We start from the raw sequence: 26,719 nt of genomic DNA on the forward strand, positions 1-26,719 counted from the left end.
CCTGCTCAGCCACATTCCCTGTAGTGGTGGACGCTTTTGAAGAATCCACACAGACACAGTGTTGTCTGTTGTCACTTAAAACACAACGCTGCCATGTATGGAACAAAGAAAGGAGCAGTTGTCTCTGAACATTCCCTTGATGACAGGGAAGAAATATACATAGGCTGTGTTTTGGAAAAGTCTTGATGTTGTAATATTTTGCCTTTAATCATTTTCATTTGTAAAAGTGTTTTTTAGAAGCATAGTTCTAAGTATCCACTTGAAACTTTTCTTGTTCCAAAATATTTTTACATACGATTGAAAGACATGTTAATACAGAAACGACTGTCTTCTCACTGAAGCTATTTGACATAAATCCCATTAGAAGAAGCAATCGATTAAAACTTCTTTGTCAGAGAAATATACTGTATTTTAAAATTTCACCTTTGGAATATAGAAAATTCAAAGAAGCAACCCACTTTTTTTATATAACTTTCTGGATGTATTGATTTTACTAGTGTGTATTTTCCTTTTAGGATACCTGCCATTGCACGCTTAAGTGCTAATTGCCTTATTGTTGGAAAATGAAATGCTGATTGGACGATTGGTTACTTGGTAACCGTTATAAGATCTTGTAAGTGTTCAGATGAAGGTATCTGTAATGTGTCAGTGCTTAACTTTTTATGGCATACCTGCTTCATTGTTTTTTAGGTTTTTTTCTTTCCAGATATTTAAACTAAGCTTTCCTCGGATCAGCAAGGTTTCTTCCACAGCCAGGAAGAAGCTGAGCCGTGTTTTACAATGTCACTGCCAAATGTTTCAAATCTCTCTCCAAAATATTCTATAAACATCTAAACGTCACAAATTTTGTTTAGAATGGGGACAAATGTTCTATTATTAGATCATTCCTTACTGGTCTTTAATCTACAGAGATTTATTTACAGATATTTTAGGTGTTTTTAAATTGTGGTTTTATGGTTATTTGTTTCTTTTTCTTCTTTTTTTCATTGATGGCAGAACTTGGATTGGCTGTTACTGTTTGTCCTGTCCTTGGTGGTTTGTCTCTAATGTCCATTTGATTGACAGGTATCCATCACCCCTCCCCTTCAGCCCTGTTATATTAAAACCCCTCTCCTCTCCATGCTCCTCTCTGACTGCGTTCATCTTCTCTCTCTCTTCTCCTCCACCTCATCCATCTGTCTATGGAGTTCAACATGGACTGGAGCTGCCATGGTACTGTTCCTTTGTTTTTTCTCTTTGTCTCTTTTCTTTCTTTCTTTCTTTCTTTCTTTCTTTCTTTCTGTCTGTCTCTTTCCTTCCTTCCTTCTTTCTCCCCTTCTTAATTTCTTCCTTCCTCTCTTTCTTTCTTTCTTTCTTTCTTTCTTTCTTTCTTTCTTTCTTTCTTTCTCTCTTTCTTTCTTTCTTTCTTTCTTTCTCTCTTTCTTTCTTTCTTTCTTTCTTTCTTTCTTTCTCTCTTTCTTTCTTTCTTTCTTTCCTCAGTGTGTCAGTATTACTGTGCTTCCCAGTCTGGTCATGGTACCCTACAGACAGTGTGTGTTAAGCTAAGGTGAGTGTTGAGGTACCTGAGTCCAGCTCTTACTGGGTCTGACTGAGTAATTTAATCAGGTGTCAGTCATTTCAGTCACATATGCGTCTTTGCCTTAATGGAACTGGGAAAGACCTATTAATGTTATTTACGCACTTCTTATGAAATTATGATCTAAAAAATAAATAAAACAGATGCAGTTGTACATGTATAGTACAGATGATGTGGTGTTTGGGTTTATGATGTAGGTAGTGTGAGCTTGTTTAGTGTGGTGTAAACTGGTGTAATAATGATATACAGTGTAAACATGCGGGGTGTTTGTACCGTAAGGAAAGGCCGGAGGACTATGAGAGAAAGCTGTCATTTTTGAAATGACATTTTGCCTTATAAATGGAGAAAAGGGAGAACTTTTAGCTGTTTGCAACCAACGGTTAGGTTTAACAAAACTGATAAATTCTGTCTGTCCTTGTACATCACAGGGGTCATAAGATAAGCCTTTCATACTGAAAGTTACATTATTCTCTTTTGTTTTTTTTTTTTGTTTTTTTTAGATTTATGCAGCTCTGCTAGCCATTTAACATTCTCACATTTGCGTTCCTATCTCCAGCAATGACAAGGCTTTTTATGAGGCATTTAAAGTATTTATTTACTGATTGATCCTGTTATTCATTCTTTTTGTCAGATGTATTAATTACATGTTTTAATCTTCATATATCTAGTTATTGTTTTTTTCATGCAGGAAGGATTGCAGTGACTCTGTGAAATGTAAATTGGCTCTTCCATCTTGCTTTCCAGTGCAAGTGTCAAAACGCTCACTATACAGATATTTCTATCATGTTAATGTTGATTTATGTCTAAAAGTCTCTTTGTGTTGATCAAGCAATATATAGCACATAGTAAATTAAACATTACTGAATAACTTTTTGCATTTGGGTAACCAGAAAAATGTTCTTTTTTTTCTTTCTCTCTTTTGTTTTAAGACTGAGGGTTTTTCATTCTAAGATCCAGAACAATAACAGACAGGAAAAGAGACACCAGGCTGTAATGTGAACAGAGCGTCCCAGTTAGAGAATGAGTTTCACTTACAGACTGGCCTGACATTTTTGGGCCATTGTCAGGTTAAAGTGATTAATGAATAAAGAGCATGTTTCTTTCTCTTGTCTCCTCGCGGTGCATCGTTGGGCTGTTCTTTGGGGAGCAGAGTTAGACACCCTGGAGGTGCCACCCCTCACCCCCACCAGTAAAGAGGTCCTCAGTCAGGCCGTCCGCGCCTCCTTCTCCGGCTTCACCCAGGAGAGGAGTCGACTCCACTTTTCACAAGGTATCACGACACATATGCACATTAGATTTATTTCACTGTAACATACAGACAGACACACACACACACACACACCAAATTTATTGCGCTGTAACACAAACACACACACACACTCACACACACACACACACACACACACACACACACACACACACACAAAAGTTCATTTCACTATAAATACACATACAACAAGTTTCACTGTAATACACATTTAAGTCACTGCAATTTAACAGCCAGGTAAAAGCCTGCACCACTGTGGTTGATAACACCTCTTTAGAAGATTATGGTTAAGAAGAAGTTTATCAAGTTTGGGCAGAGATCAGTTGCTCCGCAGGCTAGTGTGGTATGGTGAGATCATTTGGTCTGAATCTGTTCTCAGCCCTGATATAGGCCGTTATCAGTGCTGCGGTCTGTGTATGTTTCAGTGAACTGTTACGGACAAACATGGTACCTTTGCCTTTTCTCTTCTGTGCTTTATAAAGAACTGGAACTGTGGTCAGAATGGGAAGTTAATCACTGGTTGGACTGGTGCCAGGCAGAGTTCGGCCTACAGAGCCTGAGAACAGATTTAAGAAACATGCCCGGAAGCAAGCTCTGTTCTCTGGACAGAGAGACCTTCCTAAACCTCATCCCTGACTGCACCGCTGGGGAAATCCTGTGGGAACACTTAGAGACTATGCGCAAAGGTAAAGTGCAAAGATACATCACAAAGAAAGTCTTTCAAATGACATATTTACTTTACTACAATGTAAAGCCATGTAGCTGCACTGGAATATTAGCGGCATAGCATTAGGATTTGATATAATGGACCACACTGTGATAAGCGTTATCTGTGTATGTGCGTGTGTGTGTGTGTGTGTGTATTTCAGAGAATGAATATGAGCGTGCCATTCCACTGGTTGTCTGTGCATCCTCGCCACTTTGCCAGTCACATCTGAGCATGGGTAAATTCACTAGACGCTTATAACACATTTATTAAACCCATAAAATCACATAGACGTACATTATAGCGACTATATTAAAGCACAGTTGCTATAGTTATTACACAATTCTGAATTCCAAATTCTCTTTATGTCTCCCAGAAAGCTACACTGGGCATGCTCAGTACGTAGAGAGGTCTTGCTATAGGTCGTTTTCACATCACAACCCTTACGATTCGGCCCAGCTTCACCCACCTGAGCCTGCAGCTCCGCCACGACAAAACTGCTCACTGACAAAACAGGAGGAAGTTTTAAGGAAACAGTCATCCGCTGTATCTCTGCGTGAGTTTGCCAGCAACGGTGAGATTCACAGGAAAATTTTCTCTGTCATTTTTTCTCTTGGTTTTTGCTTTCTTGTTGTAAAGAAACACTTAAGAATTATTAGTTCTAATCTCTTTTAAGAAGAAGACCATTTAAATGAAGCCTAAATGAATGGAATTTAAAGGGTGTTCTGAAACAGCAGCAGAAAAAAGTGTGACATAGAAATTCTTCTCAACGTTCTCACTGGTTCTCGCTGGTTCTCACATGATTGTTTTGTTTTTGTAATGATCAGAGGTCAAAGAACAATTGTCAGACAGAGCGAAGACGAGAAACAGACAGAAAGCTGCTATAGATCTGGCTGTATCTATAGTGATCACAGGCGGCTGAATGTTAGAATATGATTCATTTTGCCTAAATGCCTAGTGTGCCTCTATTATGACTCTTTTCATGACAAAACCACTCTTTCACGTGAACGTATTAACTAGATATTCTCCTTGTTTGTCCCCATGGTTCTAGACTGTGTTACTGGGAAAGGGTCGTTGTGCTCTGAGGAGTCTGAGGTTGCCACGCACAGCTCATTGGCTGGTTCCATGTCGGAGGCGGAGTATCAGGAGTGGGAGGAGCCAGTGTCTGAAGAGCCCCTCCCCCACAGGACCTTTAAAGAGTATATGGGGGAGAAAGCCAACTTAGAGAGTGCAATGCTCCCAGCATCTGTTCTCGCTGGCTACACAGGCAAGCTAGCTTTAACTGTATGAAATCAAAGAGAGAACAACCTGAGTGTGTATATTTCTGCTTGGCAGCATTGTTTCAGAGCGGTCGTATCAGACCATTATTCTAACTAGTCTTCTAAAGACCTCTATCAAGTCATTTGCAATTTGATTGCTGCTATATATATATATATATTCACACACACACACACACACACAACTTGACTGGCTGGAACTTGAGTAAGTTGTGCTGGCACCTGTTTCCTAACCACAGACAATGACAGTTAAGTTGCCATGGTGACTGGCTTGAGTGGACACCATGGGTTTCTAAGTATTTGTATTTTTTAAATAAAAAAATGACATAAAATGATGTGAAGTATGCCTATGAATTATAAATTGTAATCTAAATATAAATAATATTTATATTTTTATATGATATTACTGTTACAAATTAGTACTAAGTGCTATTTATGTTTTGTCTAAAAGGAAGTGGACCAATTCAGCTTTGGCAGTTCCTGTTGGAACTTCTCACTGACCGGAGCTTTCAGTCATTCATAAGCTGGACTGGGAATGGTTGGGAGTTCAAACTGACTGACCCTGATGAGGTAACCAGCCAATCAACATAGAGATATAAACCAGTGTAGGAAATGAAGTTGGAAGTAAAATTTGTAGCATTTTAGCATTGATAGCTTTACTATCCATTTTACTATCCATTTAAATACACTGCTAAAAGTCATGTTTTAAAAGTTTTCTTTGGTGAACAATTCTAATAATGATCCGTATGCAAATATTCAATTATAAAATCACACTTAAAGATTGGATTAAATTGCTCGATACGTTATAATAATATGCATTTGACATTTAAAATATTAGTGAGAAAAAATCCATTAAAAATATGATAAATGTTGACATTAAGAAATTACTTTTGTAATTAGAAATTACTTTAGTAAGAAGTAATTTTTAGTAATTACTAAAGATTTTAGTCAGTGGACATCCCACGTTGTATAACTGTACATTTTTGTATGCACCACTTTATATGCACCACTTGGGTCTTCAGACATCTCATGTTTTGCTTTTTTTTTTTCATGACCACACCATTTTTGACTCCAAACATCTTGTTTTGTTTATTTGTTTGTTTGTTTTCTGAGTACCTCTCTAAATTGCATGCCAACTCCTTTCTACCATTTGAAAGTTAAGCTAAGCCAGCGGCCCTGAGTCCTGTCTCTCGTCCTGCCCCTTCAGGTCGCCCAGCTGTGGGGCCGTCGTAAAAACAAACCCAAGATGAACTACGAGAAGCTGAGCAGGGGTCTTCGTTACTATTACGACAAGAACATCATCCAGAAGACAGCCGGCAAACGCTACGTCTACCGTTTCGTCTGCAACCTGCAAGGACTGCTGGGATACGAGCCGAGCGAACTCCAAGCTATGTTAGATGTGTCTGCAAACGAAGGCATATAACTTCTCTGAGGCCTGATCATTCTGCAGTGTGATGTCTAAGGGACATTTTTCTTGTGGCCAGATCTCGGTTAGGATTTCTGGAATGATCTACGGATTTGGATTGAGTAGTGTTTTAGTACATGTACTTCAACCGCAAAGCGCATGACATGACCTTCAAGCCGTTCCGAAACGAGTGTCCCAACAGGCTAAGCTTAAACTGAAAAATGGAATCGCTATCTTCTGTTCCATCATTTTCTGAGCTTCTTGATAGATCACTGACTCCAGTGCTTTCCCTAGATAAAATGTAACCAAATGTAAGCATATTTTGATGCCTCTCCATTTCACACTACCTGATGTATTGAGAATATATCTTTTGGAAACCAGAATCTCTTGTAAATGCAATATTTTAAAAAAAAAAATTGCATGTGATGTAGTCATTGTTAGTGATAATCTTGTTTTGTCGCTTAGCAACAGTTGTTTACATGCCTGTTCCCTGCTCATTAGGATGAGACCTGTTTATTTTCCATGATTAAAACCATTAAAAAGATGAAAGCGATAAGATCAAGACTTACTTTAAAATAAAAATGCAAAAAACAAAAAACAAGCAGGCCCTCCTGTAGCAACAAAACCATAGCCTTATGCAACAATGACATTAGTAACTTTGAAGCTGTGGTATTTTAATGAAGCGTTTAAAATGAAAGCTTTTTTTTTTTTTTTTTACTTGTCTTGACATAGCAATTTGGTTCTTGTCTGTGCCAATGATGTACAGAATTTCATCCACTTAAAGGCTAAAACAGCCCAGAAATCATTTCAAACAAACATTCATGATAAAAATGACTCTGATTTTAGGTGTGGCTTCATATTTTGTCTTGTTTGTATATACCGCATCCATGGATCTTTACACTAACATTCATAAAGCTGTTTCAGAGCCTTGGGTGGATATGTGTTTAATGAGGCATGGCCACAGATGTTTTCTAGATGAATTTTCAGTCAGTAACATTCAAATATCAGTAAGTATTTGTTGTACTTGAATATGTCTGTATCTTGGAAATACATCTGTCTCTTGGTCTCTCTCTTTCTCTCTGAGGTAGTCTAGCTTACATTACAATCTAACTGATAGGGTGTGTCTTGTTCACCTCCCAATTTTCCACGTTTGAGAGCCTGCCTAACCGCTGAACGGCCACCGGTCTCCCCCAGACTGTGACACTCCTTCTCAAACCCACCATTTGTGACTTTGACTTGTTTCATTGCTCTAATGTTCAGCTCTAGTTCTCAGTTAAATACTACTATTAATAGTAACCATTAGTTGTGTGGCCATAAAACACTGCTTCATTTTAGATTAACCCGGAGAAAATCCCTCCCGTCCAGTTTCCAGCTTCTCTCTCAAAGTGTCGGTTGTCAGAATGTCATTTGCTCGGCTTTTGTGATGTTCACTTCTTGACCTAGTTCAATTTTTAATCAAAATCTCTTATTTCTCTCCTCATTTTTCATGGACATTTGTGGTTTTTAAATGTAAAAACGCTATCACACCTTAAGATGCGTGAGATATTATGAGACATTTTTGCAAAATGTTGTGTATATGTGTAAAAATTGGTTAACGTTCTTTGAGAAATGTATGGCACTAAAACCCTCCAGAAAAATGCCGCTTGCCGTTGACGCGAGTGATGTGTTTTCCTGCGAGTGTATGAGACATGATTTCTGGCAATGTGAAGGATGGGCTAACCTGAGTGCTGAAAGATTTTTTCAGTGGTTAAACACAGCCTTGGTTTAAGGTTTATGTGTGAATTACCTTTGCATGTTATGGCACATTATGTATTATGTAATACACTCTTATGTGCTGCGTCGCTGCAAGGCAAGACTGCTTTTTGGTCTCCACATATTTTGGTGCATCTCTGCTCTATGCTCTGTGTGTGTGTGTGTGTGTGTGTGTGTGTGTGTGTTTATCTGGAGAGGTGAAACACTCTTGAGTACCCACCCACCCATTCTCTGTCACTGCATGGCGTTAAAAGTGGGTCCTCAGTGGAAACAGATGTGTAGCAGTCAACTCCCCCCCCCGCACACCCGCACACACACACACACACACACACACACACACACCACCTCTGGTCCTCTCCCACGCTGAGTCCTGTTTTCCACATGGTAGGAGGTGTATGAGAGGGAAAGTGGTGGAAATAATCCTGAGACTGGGTGGCACTGCACTCTTTCTCTCTCCATTTGTTCCCTCGCTCCCTCTCCCCTCCACCACCTGTCTGTCTCCTTTACTCTCTCTCTCTCTACTCACTACTTCACTCCTTTTCCACTCCACCACCCGTCTGTCTCCTTTACTCTCTCTCTACTCACTACTTTACTCCTTTTCCCCTCCACCACCCGTCTGTCTCCTTTACTCTTTCCCTCTACTCACTACTTTACTCCTTCTCCCCTCCACCACCTGTCTGTCTCCTTTACTCTCTCTACTCACTACTTTACTCCTTCTCCCCTCCACCACCTGTCTGTCTCCTTTACTCTCTCTACTCACTACTTTACTCCTTTTCCCATCCACCACCTGTCTGTCTCCTTTACTCTCTCTACTCACTACTTTACTCCTTTTCCCCTCCACCACCCGTCTGTCTCCTTTACTCTTTCCCTCTACTCACTACTTTACTCCTTCTCCCCTCCACCACCTGTCTGTCTCCTTTACTCTCTCTACTCACTACTTTACTCCTTCTCCCCTCCACCACCTGTCTGTCTCCTTTACTCTCTCTACTCACTACTTTACTCCTTTTCCCCTCCACCACCCGTCTGTCTCCTTTACTCTCTCTCTCTACTCACTACTTTACTCCTTCTCCCCTCCACCACCTGTCTGTCTCCTTTACTCTCTCTACTCACTACTTTACTCCTTTTCCCCTCCACCACCCGTCTGTCTCCTTTACTCTCTCTCTACTCACTACTTTACTCCTTTTCCCCTCCACCACCCGTCTGTCTCCTTTACTCTCTCTCTCTACTCACTACTTTACTCCTTCTCCCCTCCACCACATGTCTGTCTCCTTTACTCTCTCTACTCACTACTCCTTTTCCCCTCCACCACCTGTCTGTCTCCTTTACTCTCTCTACTCACTACTTTACTCCTTTTCCCCTCCACCACCCGTCTGTCTCCTTTACTCTCTCTACTCACTACTTTACTCCTTTTCCCCTCCACCACCCGTCTGTCTCCTTTACTCTCTCTCTCTACTCACTACTTTACTCCTTTTCCCCTCCACCACCTGTCTGTCTCCTTTACTCTCTCTACTCACTACTTTACTCCTTCTCCCCTCCACCACCCGTCTGTCTCCTTTACTCTCTCTACTCACTACTTTACTCCTTCTCCCCTCCACCACCTGTCTGTCTCCTTTACTCTCTCTACTCACTACTTTACTCCTTCTCCCCTCCACCACCTGTCTGTCTCCTTTACTCTCTCTACTCACTACTTTACTCTTTCTCCCCTCCACCACCCGTCTGTCTCCTTTACTCTCTCTACTCACTACTTTACTCCTTTTCCCCTCCACCACCCGTCTGTCTCCTTTACTCTCTCTCTCTACTCACTACTTTACTCCTTCTCCCCTCCACCACCTGTCTGTCTCCTTTACTCTCTCTCTACTCACTACTTTACTCCTTCTCCCCTCCACCACCCGTCTGTCTCCTTTACTCTCTCTCTCTATCACTCTCTCACAGTGATGAAAAGCAGAAAAGTGAGCTTTTTCTTGTTGTTTTGTTTTTGTTTTTGTTTTCTTGGTGAAGCAGTGACTCAGATGTTCTGTAACAGGAAACCTGGTGGGCGGTCATGGTGTGTATGACAGTTTTTTTTTATTCAACATAAAAAACTACATTAAACTGTTGGTCATGAGGAAGTCAGTGTAACTGACCTCTTAAGATCTTCTTCAATTCCTTCTTGTTTGTTCATTTGTTCCAGTCATTTAACATATTTTGTTACCCATTCTGAGATCACAAATGCTATTGTGTCTGTCTACACTAAACTTCTCCGCTAGCAATCCCTAGGCAGCTTTAAATATGACTCTTGAGTTAGTTAGCTTAGCTGAGACTTAAGCTGAAGGTTGAATTTAAATACAAATACCTGTAGTATTTGATCAGTTATATTTGTAAACATTTACTTAAAAAAAAACACAGAAAGAGAGAGAGAAAACAGCAAGTGCTCTTTTGGTGCTGTTCAGGAAGTAGTGCAAAACTCAGTCCTAATTTATCAAAAAAAAAAAAAAAAAGAAAGAATTTGACCTAAAAAGTCACAAATCGCTGTCTCTCAGCTCGTGGTTTCACACAGAATGGAGCGTGGTAATCTCCATTCACTAAGCAGTCGTCTTTGGTCTCCAGGCAGATGAAGCAGAAGGTGTGTGCACACTGGGGGCAGGCGACGTACTTGCAGCCTTCCGTGTGCGTGATCAGAGTGTGGCACCGCGGGCAGGCCCGGAACAGCGGGCATCCCAACACAATGCTATCAGTGTCAGTCACCCTCCCGCAGGACAGCAGCGTGGCCACTAGGTGGCAGGAGCGGTTACTGCACTGTCCAGAGGCAGCTGCGTTAGGGAAGACCCAGGGGGCTTGGCATGCCCAGCAGAAGTGATGGATCTGGGTGCAGTGGGAGCAGCTGGAGAGCAGGCATGGGCGACCGGAACCATCCACAGGCCGGCGCAGGATAGAACAGCAAACTGGGCACTGTGTGACAGAGCAAAGAAAGCATTACTGTTAATGGCGTGATTTTGGGTTTATAACTGAGAAAACAAACAAACATGTAAACAGTACAAAAATGTATACGAAAAGCACAGAAATTAAATGGGCTCGTCCGGGATTTGAACCCAGGACCTCTCGCACCCTAAGCGAGAATCATACCCCTAGACCAAAAAGTCATCAAAAGTACTAGTGAGAAACAGAATATGGCAGCAACAATCAGCATATCCACATGGTTTTGTGGTTTGCAGCCTCATTATCTCTGCTATTCAGCATCAGCAGAGAAAGGAGTTTCAATCTGAATACACTAAATCAAAAAAGATAATATTACAGCCTGTATATCACGGAAACACTCACTGAAGGTAAATGAAATTATCACAGTTAATTTTCTGTCAATCTTAAAAATGTGTTTGATGACGTCAGATCAACATTAATACCAAAACAAAGGACAGACAACATTTATCACTGGATGTACTTCACAGGGGTGAGGACAGGGCTAGTCATGAGTCATGTGACTGCAGATCTGCTATTTGTGTGATATTGTTTTATATTCAGACATCAAAGGAAGCTTGGTATATCTGGACAATACCACAGATTAAACATATTATATCCAGACCTAACTATGTATTTGATGTTACTTGAATTTAATCGAATCGACATATTGCACATGCACGACATCTGAAGAACCTCCGAGCAGTTTTATTCTAACATTAACACTTCTGTATTTCATATTTAAATGCAGTTAAGTAATGTTTGTAGTTAAGATTCCCATCTCTGCTCGAACCCTCCAAACATACTCTGTTTTTAGTTTTAAATCGCCAAACAAGACTGAACCGCCGAAGCGTTTAACATGAATTTCAGTGAATACTCCTTAGCATACCCAGTATCGAATACTGGGTTTATTTTGCGCGTCTTGAGTGACTAAATCAGCACGCTTCAGGGGCACAGCGGGCAGTCAGTTTATTAATCAGAACCAATCAGTTCATTCGGCGTAAAATGATTCGGTTTAGAAAAGAGGGCCTCCCGCCCCAGCGCTCTGCATGATCGCTTCAGATACCGTCTGATAAATGCACACAGCTGTAAAAGCCCGCGGCGAGCAACGCCGTGTGGGTATAACACCCAGCCTCAACACACATTACACACACTCTCTTACACACACTCTCTTTTCCGTATGAATAAAACATGTGCTTTCACAGTCACCACGTCATGTACAACTGTAAGGTTTTCATCCCTCGCTACATTCAGGTTAAGACAAGTTTGTCTGCTTACAAACTGATTGACTGATTTATTGACTGATTGACTGACTGATTGATTGATTGGTCAGTCGGTTGTTTGGTGATTGACAATTTCTGCGTTGACGTATGATGTATGCACATCACAACAATTACGGAAAGACAACAGCAGAGAAGCTTCTGAAGCCACAGCATTGCCTGACCTTCTTGTAGAACTCCGGCAGGTCTTGGACGAGGTTGTCGACTTGCTTGTCCAAAATGGCCATTTGGGCAGGAGAGAGCTGGATCAACGACCTGACCAGTACCCAGTCCCATGTCTCCCCACATACTGGGCAGCTAAAATCCAGATTCCTCTACGGCAAGAGACAGAGAGCAATGAGTAACTTTACATGAATAAATGAATAAATAAAAGAATAAATGAATGAATGAACTGCTGACGCACTGCTCTGAGGCACTGGTTGACCATGCAGACGACATATGAGGATCTGACAATGTGTCCACAAGGATTGTGAGAATAGATGTTTGTTCCTAGATGTACACAGTACAACACAACATGCAAGAGATACATGAATTAACATACCATCAAAAATAGTTACAATTCCACAGAATCAAGGCCACTCATAACTGTGTGGATTATATTGTGCTCGTTTACAATAATGATTTACATTCGCTGTTAGGTGGCTATGAGTATCTTTAAGGTCTTCGAGTCTCAGCTCCACGATACCTATCGTACCCTCTCTTTCTTCACGCTTTAAAAAGGCAGTTGTTTAAGAGGTACATGTGCCTGTCAAACAAGTCCGTCAAACATGCTTGTCCATTAATGGGAAAAGTTTAGTGACGCTGGAATGCATAGTTGAAAGTAAGCTTTTGTTAGTTGAGATTTTATCGAATGGATTTCATTTTAAGATGCCGCAACTAATGTACGCTGTCACGGAAATTCCTACAAGTACATCTGCCGTGTTAAATGTCAAACACTAAGTCAGAGAGTAGCTTTCGAGATTTTTTAAAACAAAGTTAAACAGACAGACAACGTAATTTTACACATCGACGAAACGTTTCCTGCTATCACTGATATGTTCTGGGCTTCAGCCTTTGGTGTTACCAATAGTAATAAAGTTACAGAAATGGACTCTTACCTGTCTGTCCTACACCATTTGTTCCACGCTGTTTGCTCTCAGTGTCCGACAGAGAGAAACCGCCGGTTAAACGCTTTTGCCCCGTTCTGCTGCTGCGTAATTTCTCTCTTATAAAGACCTGTGACACTTTCAGCATTAAAGAAATTTTCTCCATTCTTCTCGAAGCAAGTTTAAGCAAAGACTGAGTGCTTTAAACTTCCTAGCGAGCACCGCCTTCACTAACCAAAACTGAAAATAAGAAGCGTCACAGTAAAGGTTACCACAGGACCAAAACGAACAAACAAAATGACACTGACGCGAAGTGAAGTGCTGGTGGCCAAGCCACATGTTTTCCCCTTGAGAACAAAAATGCGGGCACATTTGTGCATTCTAAAACAACTGCAAATCGTACATAAGAAACTTATAATCTAACAATTATAATAATAACTGAATAATTATAACATTAATGAAATTTTTCGTGGCGACGTGATAGCCACTTTTTTTAGAACAGCTAATTTAGAAGAGAATTAATGTTATCAGATATAAAATGTTATACTTAGGTGCTATGTGGCCTGTGCGTGCTACCACTTTGACCACACCAGCGCAGAAGTCACACGCGAGCGATACTACAATTTTTGAATCGCACACCAGTTTACCTATTCTGGATGACAGCATTTTCATTTTTTTTTTTTAAAGGGCATCACATACTAGATACATGCCAAATATTTTTATTACAAAAAAGAATAGAAATTGCATTTAATTACAACTTACAGTAAAATAAACATTTCTGACCCACATAGTGCCTGGGAGGGGATTTCACTTCAGCCCTTTATAACTTAGACTGAGGTGGTTTGGTCTCCTTTCCTGAGCCCCATTTGGTTTGCACCTAAATCAAAACAGCACCATTTCTTCCCACCACTTTTACAGTGAAGCTGTAATTAGTCCAGTACAGTTATAAGTTGGCCAATCACAATAACAGTCCAACAAAATCAACCTCGATTGTTTATTCACTAGACCTGGTCCTTAGGTATAGCCTGATAACTAACAGCAATAAATAACCTTTCAAAATATGTCCTCAGAGTAATTATATATGTAGAACAGTAGATAGGCCGGCAGTCTACTGACAATCTTATAGATGTGGCACAGTAGATAGGCCGGCAGTCTACTGACAATCTTATAGATGTGGCACAGTAGATAGGCCGGCAGTCTACTGACAATCTTATAGATGTGACACAGTAGATAGCCCGGCAGTCTACTGACAATCTTATAGATGTGACACAGTAGATAGCCCGGCAGTCTACTGACAATCTTATAGATGTGGCACAGTAGATAGGCCGGCTGTCTATTGATACTCTTATAGATGTGACACAGTAGATAGCCCGGCAGTAGATAGCCCTGCAGTCTATCATGTTGGCCTGGTGTAGCAGCATAACATCAAATTGAGCAGTCACTTTAGAGGTTAAAATTGCCTTAAGATTTTGGTCTTTGAGTATTGTAATATCAAGTTAATAACAAAATGTATATTTCATGTGTGTGCAGGCTTGAGGTGTGTAACCACACTTGCTCTGCCCACGCCTGGTAAGGAGTTGAAACGTGTAAGTCATACTGAACTTCATAAACATAAACAATCAGGTGTTTCCGGATGTATACACGTTTGTTTTTCCAACATGCCTGTTGTAGAGTGTGTTGTTCAGCTATGCAGGATGGAGTGTTTCTGGAACTCATAAGTCAAAGGTTCCCCTTCTTAAAGGTTAGAGTTAGGGTTAGGGTTATTTACTATTGCTCACATTTGGGCCTGTTTTCATTAACACATTTTTTCTCTATGATGTTATTACAATGAATCAAAATTTACCAGTGCGCTCTGTCACTTATACTGTGATATTTTGTGAGTGTATCAGTGCAGGACTGAAAGAGCAAGAACAGCTTTATGTCTTGCTAGGGCTAGAGATCACTAAGAAAACCCTATGCTGTCTTTTTTTTTCTATTTATGTCCATCTTACAGTCACTTACCTATTAATGACGTCATGACTGTAACAGTATATATATTAAAAAAATCTAAGCCTCAAAGTGAACAACCAACCAAACGAATGGATGCGAAAACAGGGAAAGGGGTTACAACGAGCACTGATGCAAACTGAACATAAGACAGAAGGCAGTTTGGTCACCTTACCGAGATTCTGTGTTCCATGAGACCCAGTTTGCATTTATTAGTTTATCTTTCAAGGTTTATAACAGGGACAGAATGCAGTCAGCGATTAGATCAGTGGATTTTCAACTACAGCTTCATATTCTCATAGAGAAGTCAGTAGATGGGTGTAATGGAGACATTCTATCACTTGGTTTCAATGCATAAAGATGTATAAGAGTGAGTGAGTGTATGTGTGTGTTTGTGTGTGTGTGTGTGTGTGAGAGAGAGAGAGAGAGAGAGAGAGAAAGAATGTCTTTGCTATTGTGATTTCTGTTTTTCCCACTGCTCTGGCGTTAGCGTCTTCTGCTCAAAAGCGTGGATCTCTTTCAGCTCCTCTGCCAGACAGTTATTCACCATCCTGAAAAAAAAAAAGACATAAAACGTCACATTAACTCCGTTTGTGGATCTTTCCAGTCTGTTTCCTTTCTAATGGTGGCCACATCTCTGTCCTCTCCACCAGCATTATTCTTCCACACGGCTCCTCTGTTCTCCAACATAACTGTCTTCTGCACCAGCATCGATCTTTGGCCTACAGCCAGATTTGTTATGTCAGCTACTTCATCAGAACCATAGATAAGGGGAGGGCAAGCGTTCTGCCTTACTCTACTGCTGAAGCAAATAATTTAGAGCACAATAAGGATAACTGGAGGGGATTTAATATAAACTATTAAAATATTGTTTGCTTTTTGATGTTTTTACATAATTGTATGAGGGGATTTTTTGTTTTGTTTTGTTTTCCTAGCGTTGATTAATGAATTCCTCTGCTTTACCTGTGTCGTTGCAACAGCGGTTTTCCCTCAAACTGCGGTGACACTATAAGAACCTTGAAGCTAGCAGCGCATCTGTTAGGGGATGTATCCTCTACTTCCTAAAAATAGAGAAAATCGAATAAATTAACATATGAGTTTAGGTAGGACATGTAGTCAGTTTGCAAAACAGAGTTGACCTGCCTGGCGATGAAAACCATCGATGTTGAAAAAATCTCTAAGGTATATACCTCTAGATATCTCTAAGATATCTAAAATTGTCATCAGTGGGACAATTAATTTGAGTCAAATGACGCAGAATTTCCCTGAAAGCAGAACGAGAGTAACTTGTTCTACTTTCCTAAGAAATACTGCTAAAACTTTCCTAACAGCCCCTTTTCTTGTAAACATTAATTACCGTTCCCTCGCCCACACCTTCGGTTTTTTGTGGTGTATTGGTTTCGTGAACGTCAACATGTGCAAACGAGCAGCTACTTACCACATGTACCGCTCCAATCTCCTTAATCAGTTTTTCACGAATGAGGTCTGTTGTGATAGACATTTCGTCTGATACAAATCAAAGTGACGATTATGTTCTCCTTCTTGACTAAATTCTGGCCACTATATTTTGCTGTGCAAAAGAAAATTTCTCAGCCTTTACACTCTGCCGGGTGCATAGCGGTAGGTGGAACTCCAGATTTAATTGTCATTAGATACATCCAATTGTATCTCCTAAAAATATGAGCACTACACTCAAAGATAAATTTGACCAATACAATCTCATTTCATTTAAAGAGGGCGGGAATTAAAGCAACCAACCATTGACGTCCGTAAGTTAAAGGCTGTCTCTCTGTTTGCCTGTTGACAATAAATGAATAAATAAATCACAAAATAAGACAGTTCATGTCTAAATTATTTTGAAAAGTATGTCGGGTAGCCCTGAATACATATTTAATTAAGAGTATTTATTAGCCTAAAATTGTGTAAAAGTATCTCTTTTATTTTACCTGAAAACGTGCGGGAACATTGATATGTTAAACCAAAACAAAGCTACCCATGTCGAGGACCCCGAATTTGAAATTTATTTAAAGCACACAACATTTTCAGATTGAGGAAACTTTATTTTAAGATGCTGGTAAAGAGTAGTCCCGATGTATTATCGGGAGGACATTAAACTTCGGGCTAAATAAGGTTTTGGCCTGTTTTTCTGTTGTTTGCAACTGAAGTTTAATGTCAAGCTCAATATGCGAATTCAACGAACGCACCGGTGGTACGTACAGACGGTAGTTTGTCTTTGACAGTAGCGATGGTTGTGGAAGTGGAAAGCTTCTTTGGGGTGTACATGCTGTATTGCACCAATCCCAAATTTAAAGGCAGGATTTACATCGGATTCACAGTGAACCCCGAGCGGCGCATTGGACAACACAACGCTGGGCGACACCGCGGAGGGGCCAAAAGGACCAGCGGCAGAGGACCTTGGTAGGTATTCTGACCAAAATATTATTCTGTAGTAAGACAATACATAAAACAAGAACTTTAGATAGTTCGCGTTTCAAATGCAGCTAGCTGACAGCGTATTGAACTTAATGTTTCATGCAGGGAGATGGTTCTTATAATCCACGGCTTTCCCTCTGATATTGCAGCTCTCAGGGTAAGTGTATGGTATTCACACAGTGTATCCTCGTTTCAGTGACACACTCTTCGTCCCACAAATAAGTGATGTTAGTGTAACTCATCAACATATGCAGGAAGCACACATGTTCTGTCTTCTCAAACCAGCATTTTTCACTCATGTTGTCAACCTTCTTGACACATTCTCAAGCTACATGTTGTTTACAAAATGACAGTGCCACCATCCACTTCAAACATTGTTAGGTTTTTTTTTGTTTGCTAATTTGCTTGTCTGTTTGTTTTAGGGCTGTTTTGAAAAAGACACATTTCTTTATTGGAACGTAACTTTATACTTTTGGTCTGATATTTGCCTTTTGAATGAAGAAATGACTTCCTCTCTCCCTCCCTTCCTCATTCCCTCCCTCACCTCCTCTCCAGTTTGAGTGGGCCTGGCAGCATCCTCACTCCTCCCGGCGTCTCTCCCACGTGTCCCGGCGTTCACGCCGTGAGTCCAGCTTAGAGTTCCACTGGCGTGTTGTCTCTCACATGCTGCGGGTGGCGCCATGGAGCAGGCTGCCTCTCACCTTACGCTGGCTCAAACAAGAGTACAAGCTGGACTTCGCGCCTGGCCTTGAGCCTCCGTTACATATGCCCCTTGCTTTTGGCTGCGTACGAGCCAAGAAAAAGCAACAACCGCTGCCTGAGTCAGAGCCTTGTGAGAGGGAGGAAAGAGAGTCAGCTAGGTGCTTACTCTGTCATGAACCTGTGAGGGTAAGCCAATGCAACTGCCCAGTTTTCTTTTTTTAAAAAGGGATGTAGAACCAACAACAAAAAATCACAGACTACTGAACAGAGTCTCCACACCGTACCCAGCTGTTGTCATAGTAACCCTTACACTGTCCAGGCATGCTCAAGTGAGCACAGATAAGTGGTTCCCTGATATGTCTTAAAGTTGTGAAAAAGAATGTCATGATTAAAAAAAACTAACTGTACATTTTCAGCTGGGTTTCTCAGCTCTCTAAACAGTGATAGGTTTGCTGGAATTCCATGGAGCACCATTAAGAAAAGGTAGAAATTAGGTTTGTTTAATAGGGTACCTCTGTTCTTTCAGACTTCACTGTTTTGTAGTTTAGAGCAAGGTATCCGCCCAGAGGTGGACTTTAATTTGTGTCTTTATTTTCAGCCGGCAGAAAAACTGTGCTGCTTCCAGCCCTCCTGCAAAATGACCTGCCACCTTATTTGCTTGGCCAAACATTTTCTGAAATTAGAGCCGAGCCAACTCCTCCCTGTGGAAGGGGAGTGTCCTGGGTGCCATCAGTCAGTGCTCTGGGGAAGTCTGATTCGTCATAAAAACGGCTGCTATGGCGACCTAGAGGAAATCTCCTCACCATCCTCGCCTCAAGTAAGTTTCCGCCGGTTTAAATTTGTGTGTTATTTGTATCACTGACACAACAAGTACAAAAGTAGACCAGTAATGCTGCAGAAACGTCAGGGCCATGCCAGAACAGTAAAAGGCCATTTGTCTTTTATTTCCTGTGAGCTGTTGTCTTATGATGAGGAGAGAGTGCCCCACTCAGACAATCAGGAGCGCAGACCGTCTAAGACACCGCATTTAGCAGACTAATTCTCTCAGAGGCCCTGATATTTGGAAGAGAAAATAGGATTTCTTTGGATTTTGCTGTGGACCTCACTTGGATTGACTTTTTGTGTTTTTGCTATCCCACCTGTTTTACAGAGCCACTGGACAGATGAGCTCCAACTCTGACCAGACCTGACCAATCACAGCTGCTCTCTGATGTACTGGCCAGCTTTCTCATCCACAGACATGTTAATACTTTTTTAAATGACTTTTAATAATCATGGCCAATTTGAGCTCTAAGATGCTCTAACCCCTGTCTCGAATGGACCTTAAGGCTGTTTGTTCAAGAAAGCTGAAGAGCTGGCAAAGCTGCAACCTGACGTTTGGATTCAGACAGTCTGTCTTTGACTTCAGTGCAACACTGCAAGATACTCAGTGCATAAAGCAATGACAAAGAGGAAACCAAGCTCGGCTATAAAAAATCATCAGTATTTTAATATTAAGTATTTTAATTGTGGTAATAAATGTGATGATGAATGTAACAATAAAACACTGACATACTGTCAGTTTTTCATATACTGACAGTAAACATTAGATTAGAAGGTTTTTTTTCCCGTAGTATATTTCATATATGTAATTCCACTGTATTAAATTCAGTGCGTACCAAAACAAGGCCAGTTGTGACTGAAAACAGCAGCAGTCTAGGTGTCCTCCCACCCAGAAATTTCAAAGTATATCACCACATTTCACTCTAAAAAACTGGGGATTTTGGCAGAGGGAATTATTCACTGTCTATTCAGTGCACCGTAACAACAGGCATCAGATGAAGTTATATTTGAAGCATAACTTTGATGCATCTGTGCTGAAAGCTCATTGCATGTCCAAGCAAAATATTTTCATTCATGTGATGGATATGTCCAAGGTTTTCAAGGACGTTGTGCAGTAAATTTTAGATTCCAAAAGAAAAGTCTTTAAAACAAACCAAACTGGGTGTATAAATCCAAATTTCTCAGTGGAAGAACATCCAAACCTCTTCTGCTCAACTTTCATCTGCTTTACCCTCTAACAGACTGATTTAGAGTTTTTTTCCCTGTCTATCTCTGTAAAAGCACAGCTTCATTGCCTTGGGAGGGTACGTGTTACATTAGCATGAAGTGGTTAGTGAGCCGTAAGAAGCCAATAACTTGACTTGTGTACATCAAAATTAGAACACAACATCTCATTTCATTTCAGGAATACTAATTTTTAAGATAGAACAAAGTTATGGTAAATACGACATTCATTTCTAATTTAATGTTCTATAATAAATTGATTATATTTGTATATTTCCATTCAAGAGTAAATATGTAAAAATGACATGTAAAAATGGAAATACAACATTATTGTATGACATATGACTTGCTGATAGTGATGGTTAATAAGTGTATGCAGGTAGGTAAATCATGGGTAGATGATGTTTGGCTACATTTCTTCACCTCTTGTCTTTGTCAGTGTTCTTCAGTACCGTCTTACAACCTCCCCATCTCTTTTTCATTGCGGAGCAGGGGGTACAGTAACTGTGATCACGGGCTGAAAGACAAAACAAAAACATACATACCCTTACCTCACAGGTGTCATTTTTTTTATACACCTTTTTTTAGTTTCCTGACAATGAAGTGTTGAGCTGAGTCTTGCTCCATAAACCGTATGGTCTTTTTAGAGGGAGTTTGGGCTAATTGCTATGGCCTGGTTGCATGCGGATAAGCAAGAAGTTTTCTCCAAGACAGAGAATAAAAGTAGTTGCCATACTCTGGAGCCAATGTTTGAATCTATCTTGAAACTGAGTATTCTTTTAATTTCCTCAAGTGAGCAGGAGTTTATTGTCTGAGGTTGCCATAAACAAATTCATCTTTAATTTCGAGCTGCACTTTCTTCATTCCTTACACACGTCCTTGGAACTCGTGGAACACGTGGAACTCTGCTGTATATTGAGTCTTACCATGTGAGCCCTTGGAGAACAGCACTGCACTACTTTACAACAGTAGGCAGCCACTGTGGCAGAAATAGCAATCTGAGCCGCAAGAACAAGCATCTCTCCAGCGACTAGGTGGTCAGCCACCGACTGTGAAAGAAAACGAGAGCAGGTGTGAGAAAGTTTCAGACCTCAAAGTATGAACAACCTCTAAGCTACAGCTACAAAACTAGAGTCTAACGAAAGCTTAAAAGCACCCCTTTTAAACTGGATTGAACTCAAAGAGAATGAATTCACCTCCGTACTGCGAGAGAGAGGCAAGTGGTTTTGTATATTGAGAGCCCACGACGAAACAGACTCACCGTTACCCATCTGCAAACTTTGACTTCAGTGCCGTTTTCATGCATCCAGCAAATATGGCTTGCAAAACCTTCGGATAATTCCATGGTACTGAGCAGGAAGTTGAACACAGATGCAACACATGCCAGAACTTGCATCGCCAAACAGGCCTTGATCTTCAGAGAAAAGGATGTATGCAAAAGTAAAAATCTACAGAAAATCAACAGTGAACTGGAATTTTAGCTTATCAGAAATTTGAAGGAATATATTAAGAATACTGTTTTTGAAGGGTTTCGGAGGTAAGGATGGAAGGAACAATGTTAGAAATGACGTTCTTATCAGCATTTGATCATCTGTTTTTGTCATTTTCCTCCGTTTCTGCTTTCACAAACAGTTTCCCACACTTTCCAGTCTGAGCCCTGAATGACCTCTAAACAATCTTCATTTCACCCAAGTATTTGTGATTTGCACAGCGTCACACACAAATAAATGCTTTGAGTTCAAACAATAACTTCTATCCAGTGTAGCTCTGGGTGCTAAAGCCTTCCCATGTCATGCTGGTGTAGTGTCAGGTGCCATAGATTTGATATGCATTGTCAGGCCTTGACATGAGTTGTAACAGCTGGCCTGTTATCAAATTTCCATTTCACTATCTCCTCTGATGCAGGGTCCGGAAAGAGCTTTACCGTTGGAAGATGCAAATTCTGAGCAGCCAACGTCACACTTCCAGCTATGATTACCTACAGAGAGGAACCAAGAGATTTAAAAATACTGTGAAATTTAAAAAAACAAACAAAAAAAAAAACACTTTTCTTTTTTGATGCTTAACTGTCTAATATAGCAGCAGCATCTCTCATATCCGAGGGGAACCAGATACCAACATTTTTTAATTCTAGCTTTGCACCTACATGCTGAATTCAGCTGCCTCGTTAGCAACAAAGACTTTTGTTGGTGTGAATATGGGCAGTGGCTCCCAAAACTGAATTCAAATGCTGTGTGAAAACTATGACATTAGCTATTCATGAACTAAACAAAGCGTGCAATTATAAGATTTAAGTTACGGAAAATCAGTCTGCTCTCACACCAGTATGTTTCAGAACCAATCCAATTTTTATACATATTTTAGAAGAGTATATATATATTTAAAATTATATATTATAATTGTATAAAATTATAGAAATAAAGACTGCGTAGAGTAATTTCACACAGAACATGATGGTAATGTGTTTTATACAGAGCTTATCTCTGTGTATCTTCAAAATGGGGAAGTGACACCTTAATCATATGTGGATGTATTTTAAGGCCATGGTTACTGCACCGTGGTCTGTAACTAAATGTGTCACTTTACAAAGCAGTAGGTGAAATAAAATTATTTAGTCACTGTAGAGAAACTGTTGACTTAGTCAACTGTAAAGCCTGGGGTCCCAGTCTGGGGTGACTTCAGGAATGCTGGAGCTGTGTACAGCCATTCAAATTCTGCACGTTCGCACTGAATCTGAATTCCATATGAATCTATTCATATGAATCTCTTTTTGTTTGCTTGTTTCTAAATGCATTTCTATAAAAGGTTTGGTTTTGAAATAAAAAAACATGAAATTCATTCCACTTGCATTCTTATTTGAACTTATCTATTTCCTGTTGGTGCAACTAAGTTTTAGCGTGTGTGCGTGTGTGTGTGTGTGTGTGTGTGTGTATTTTCCCACAATATTGTAAAGATTTACTGTGTGTGTGTTTTGAAGAGAACTCACAGGTATGGACAACAAAGGGCTTGCAACGTTTAAGAGCCAGGAATAGGATGAGGATGTCGAGAGAATCTGAAAGACACTCAGCATAATCTGAGTAATCTGAAGAGGAGGGGAGACAAAAAGAGTCAGCATTGCCTTTACACTTCAGTAGATATTTGACACATGACTTTTTAGTCATTACAAACTGAAAACAGTCCTGAATCAATACTATCAACACCCAAACTATGAGTACTGTGACTCATAATCTTATGGTTGTTTGCTGTGTGATACGGAAGACTCAAGTGTGATATATGAATGTAGTAATTAAATAGTTAAGAAATTGAATGGGGGGGGGGGGGGCTGCTTATGGAATAAACTAAGTGTTCGAGGGTATGTTTGTAGAGATGTATTTTTTTATTGTACATGTGTTTTTATGTTTAATTGGTTATTTAGCTGTGCATATGTTCTTTTGTTCACATAGTGCTAATACATTATTAATATTTATTTTAATATTTATTCACGTTCATTTCTCTTCTTTTATGTGAAAGCAAAAACAAAAGTGGGCGGGACTTAAAGCATGATAACTATCAATCAGTTACTGTCACTGTCACGTCGGTGTAATGGATAAGCAAGCTGTCAGTCACGATGCTATATGCCTGGTTTCTAGGATTAACAGTCACTTAGTAAGAATGGGCTTCTGCTTTTCTTTTAGGAAACTAAATTCCAACCCCAGTGTGGCTTTTTCTTTTGAAAATGGCAGAACATCAATACCTGAAGTAAATAAATAGCTCAAGACCTACAGACCCATGAAGTTTTTTTTTTCATTTCCAAAGTTATTTACTATTCATCAATCTGTTTATTCGTTCGTATCTCTATTCCTTTTTTGCACTCTTAGTCTTTCTATACTGTATTCTTTCCACTGGTTATCAACAATAATTTGAATGCATATAATAGCTTCTTTTAAAAACAAACAAACAAACAAACAAACAAAAAAACGATTGGAAAGACAAATGATGTGTGATGATATTAAAGGGAATGGGTGGTGTTAAAGCGAGATCTCAAAGCATTTGACAGCATAAAGGCTTACTACACATGCACACTTTCTTTGACTTAACCGCACTGCTAATCAGCACACCTGTTAGTACCACGTGATCATAGAAAGGCTATGATGAACAGTGAACCAGGTTCCTTCATGTTAATCTTCAAATTAAATCTCACTTAGAACCCACCCCTAGGATTTTAGGCTCCGCTTCCAGATACTTGTGTTTATGCTCGGTTTTCTGAAACGTCACTTCCACAAGCGGTGTCCCCGAACTTGGGTTCTGGGGACCATCAGCTGGTGGAACTACGTCACTGGTCCCAGATTCGATTGGGTCTAGCAGAAAAACAACATCTCATCACTGACAAAAAACATAAATAAGTAAATTATATATACATATATGCACATACACACACACACACACACACACACACACACACACAGACAAAGAGGGGGGGGGGGGGGGGGGCTGCACATAATTTACCATGTCTATAGTTCTTCTGTCTTCAAGAACAGAACCATGGTTTGTACCATACTCCTAAACTGGAGTTAAAGAGTACTTAACTTTATAAAGAATGATGTTTGCAAAATCACTTTCATGTGTATGGGTAACTCTTCAACTATGGTCCATTTTGGCCTGAAGAATTTTAGAAAACCTAACTTTTTTTATAAAATAATATGGTTAAATTATTGTTAATGTTAAATAATATATATATTTTTGAAATCTCATTCAAACATCAAGAATCACAATGAACACAGTGGTGGAAATGACTGTTGTGGAAATGACAATTTGTCATATTTCTTTCAAAATTGCCTGATATGTTAATCTGCTAATGTCAGTTTTAGAGTTAGCATTAAATATACACAAAATACACAATATCAGATGAAATTGGTCCAGTTGTTTTTATATTCATATGAAATATGAGCTGTTTGGACATGACACCCAATAAACATACTCTCAATGTAATTCATATTTACCTTGATATTTCCTCTTTTTACTACACCCTATGGAGGTCACTCTTTCTCCAGCCATGTGCTCCCCTGTTGAGTGGCTGTTGTTACTGTTACCAAGTACAGCCTACAAACCCTACATGATCCCAGAATTCTATTTTGTACAGTGTGGTGGAAATGACAGTGAACCCAAAGGACAGGGGTTCTTTTTATGGAAAAATACAAGAAAATGTGAATAAATATTACAATAAGTAATATATTTAATTAAAATAAGCATTAATGTCTAATTTGTATTGTTTCAATATTAAATTCAACATGAAGCAGGGTTCAAGGTCCAAAGTCCGGCTTAGGGACAAGGGCAATAGGCTATAGTAAAAAAACACGCATAAAAGGCCTCTTATTATACAATAAAATTAATGACTAAGCTATTGTTTATTTTTTATAAGTTCCTCTTAGTGTGAAGTAAGTGTGACAAAAATAAAAATGTAGAATTTTTGTTTTGTTTTTCTTATTTCTTCCAGGACACAGAAATGACCATAGCTAAAGAATCAACCTTAAATGCGCAAGTGTTTGACTTATTACTGAAACATTCGTGTATCATTTGAAACGAGCCCTAAACGGTCCTTCATGTAGACGTTATCAGTCCATATAGACTCAAATCAAGCAGGCTACCGAGTTTACCGATTTTGGTAGGAAGTGAAAAAGAGAATTAACAATCGTAATCAAGTGATGAAGTTTTACCTGACATCCTCGCGTATCAGAGAGGCTTAGCGATTTTCTGTATACTGCTGGAAGTCCAAACATTCACAAGAACCTCGTTTTCAGGACAGAAGACGCCCTCTTTTTTCTGTAGCCTATTCGTGTATCTGTGCACAGCGAGCAATTTTCAACTCTAAACTTTTGAAACCTTTGCTTCCAAATTCAACTGTTCTGTATTGTTACTGTCCCTGATTCCAAACAATACCCCTCCTGGACATATGTATTTGCATATATTCGTGTATTAGGCCTACACGTCGACGTTCTACGGCCAGATGTTTATAGAACACTTTTCACCGCCCACTTCTCCATAGATCGTGGTTCTGAAGTCCCACGCCTCAAGAAAAAAAAGAAAAAGACAGGAAAACAGGATGCATAAAACGTCATATTTTATGTCTCTGTGTGGGTCTCTATAGATTTTCAGTCATATTCACAGATAGGCCTGCTTCTCGTGTATTGTTTAGCATAGGGACAGACAGTGCGATTTTTTGCCCAATAACCGTAACTGTGCACAAATTTGGAGAAAGGAAAGGGACTTGCCCTCTTTGTAACTAAAACGCAGTGC

The 26,719-nt window shown here is 39.8% G+C and overlaps 4 protein-coding genes and 1 non-coding gene across 5 annotated transcripts; 2 read left to right on the plus strand and 3 right to left on the minus strand.

The window, feature by feature from the left end:
- The first annotated feature begins 1,193 nt into the window (after positions 1 to 1,193).
- On the plus strand, positions 1,194 to 6,249 carry LOC115816161 (protein c-ets-1-A-like). Its single transcript, XM_030779129.1, has 7 exons — positions 1,194 to 1,212; positions 2,727 to 2,846; positions 3,344 to 3,529; positions 3,926 to 4,123; positions 4,601 to 4,816; positions 5,278 to 5,396; positions 6,034 to 6,249. The coding sequence occupies exons 1-7, from the start codon at positions 1,194 to 1,196 to the stop codon at positions 6,247 to 6,249; spliced, it is 1,074 nt and encodes a 357-aa protein (XP_030634989.1).
- A 4,781-nt stretch (positions 6,250 to 11,030) lies between these two features.
- trnap-agg (transfer RNA proline (anticodon AGG)) lies at positions 11,031 to 11,102 on the minus strand. The gene has a single exon. It is a non-coding gene; the product is annotated as a tRNA-Pro (tRNA).
- Positions 11,103 to 15,452: 4,350 nt separating this feature from the next.
- On the minus strand, positions 15,453 to 16,869 carry zgc:112271 (bolA-like protein 2). The gene is made up of 3 exons (XM_030780580.1): positions 16,704 to 16,869; positions 16,229 to 16,326; positions 15,453 to 15,816 (listed from the first exon to the last, which is right to left on the minus strand). The coding sequence occupies exons 1-3, from the start codon at positions 16,764 to 16,766 to the stop codon at positions 15,717 to 15,719; spliced, it is 261 nt and encodes an 86-aa protein (XP_030636440.1). The 5' UTR covers positions 16,767 to 16,869; the 3' UTR covers positions 15,453 to 15,716.
- Positions 16,870 to 17,510: 641 nt separating this feature from the next.
- On the plus strand, positions 17,511 to 19,580 carry slx1b (SLX1 homolog B, structure-specific endonuclease subunit). The gene is made up of 5 exons (XM_030780579.1): positions 17,511 to 17,683; positions 17,804 to 17,855; positions 18,254 to 18,586; positions 18,999 to 19,217; positions 19,551 to 19,580. Exons 1-5 carry the CDS (start codon positions 17,511 to 17,513, stop codon positions 19,578 to 19,580), a joined length of 807 nt encoding a protein of 268 aa, XP_030636439.1.
- Positions 19,581 to 19,869: 289 nt separating this feature from the next.
- On the minus strand, positions 19,870 to 26,465 carry LOC115817284 (uncharacterized). The gene is made up of 7 exons (XM_030780558.1): positions 26,140 to 26,465; positions 24,638 to 24,783; positions 23,433 to 23,528; positions 22,371 to 22,424; positions 21,708 to 21,860; positions 21,373 to 21,495; positions 19,870 to 20,963 (listed from the first exon to the last, which is right to left on the minus strand). Exons 1-7 carry the CDS (start codon positions 26,144 to 26,146, stop codon positions 20,925 to 20,927), a joined length of 618 nt encoding a protein of 205 aa, XP_030636418.1. The 5' UTR covers positions 26,147 to 26,465; the 3' UTR covers positions 19,870 to 20,924.
- Positions 26,466 to 26,719: the final 254 nt, after the last annotated feature.

The sequence above is a fragment of the Chanos chanos genome, chromosome 7, assembly GCF_902362185.1.
Source record: "Chanos chanos chromosome 7, fChaCha1.1, whole genome shotgun sequence".
Lineage (NCBI taxonomy): Eukaryota > Metazoa > Chordata > Actinopteri > Gonorynchiformes > Chanidae > Chanos > Chanos chanos.

What these genes read in the sequence shown, in the direction of transcription:
- LOC115816161 (XM_030779129.1), top strand. An exon ending in TGTTCTCGCTGGCTACACAG is followed by an intron (nt 4,817 to 5,277) that starts GCAAGCTAGCTT and finishes TTTGTCTAAAAG; the next exon opens with GAAGTGGACCAATTCAGCTT. An exon ending in AACTGACTGACCCTGATGAG is followed by an intron (nt 5,397 to 6,033) that starts GTAACCAGCCAA and finishes CTGCCCCTTCAG; the next exon opens with GTCGCCCAGCTGTGGGGCCG.
- slx1b (XM_030780579.1), top strand. Translation starts at nt 17,511, where the DNA reads ATGGTTGTGGAAGTGGAAAGCTTCTTTGGGGTGTACATGCTGTATTGC. An exon ending in CTGATATTGCAGCTCTCAGG is followed by an intron (nt 17,856 to 18,253) that starts GTAAGTGTATGG and finishes CCTCCTCTCCAG; the next exon opens with TTTGAGTGGGCCTGGCAGCA. An exon ending in TCTGTCATGAACCTGTGAGG is followed by an intron (nt 18,587 to 18,998) that starts GTAAGCCAATGC and finishes CTTTATTTTCAG; the next exon opens with CCGGCAGAAAAACTGTGCTG.
- LOC115817284 (XM_030780558.1), bottom strand. An exon ending in GCCCTTTGTTGTCCATACCT is followed by an intron (nt 22,425 to 23,432) that starts GTGAGTTCTCTT and finishes TCCTCTCTGTAG; the next exon opens with GTAATCATAGCTGGAAGTGT. An exon ending in AGAATTTGCATCTTCCAACG is followed by an intron (nt 21,861 to 22,370) that starts GTAAAGCTCTTT and finishes TTTTCTCTGAAG; the next exon opens with ATCAAGGCCTGTTTGGCGAT.
- zgc:112271 (XM_030780580.1), bottom strand. Translation starts at nt 16,766, where the DNA reads ATGTCTATCACAACAGACCTCATTCGTGAAAAACTGATTAAGGAGATT. An exon ending in AGATTGGAGCGGTACATGTG is followed by an intron (nt 16,327 to 16,703) that starts GTAAGTAGCTGC and finishes CTCTATTTTTAG; the next exon opens with GAAGTAGAGGATACATCCCC. An exon ending in CCGCTGTTGCAACGACACAG is followed by an intron (nt 15,817 to 16,228) that starts GTAAAGCAGAGG and finishes TTTTTTTTTCAG; the next exon opens with GATGGTGAATAACTGTCTGG.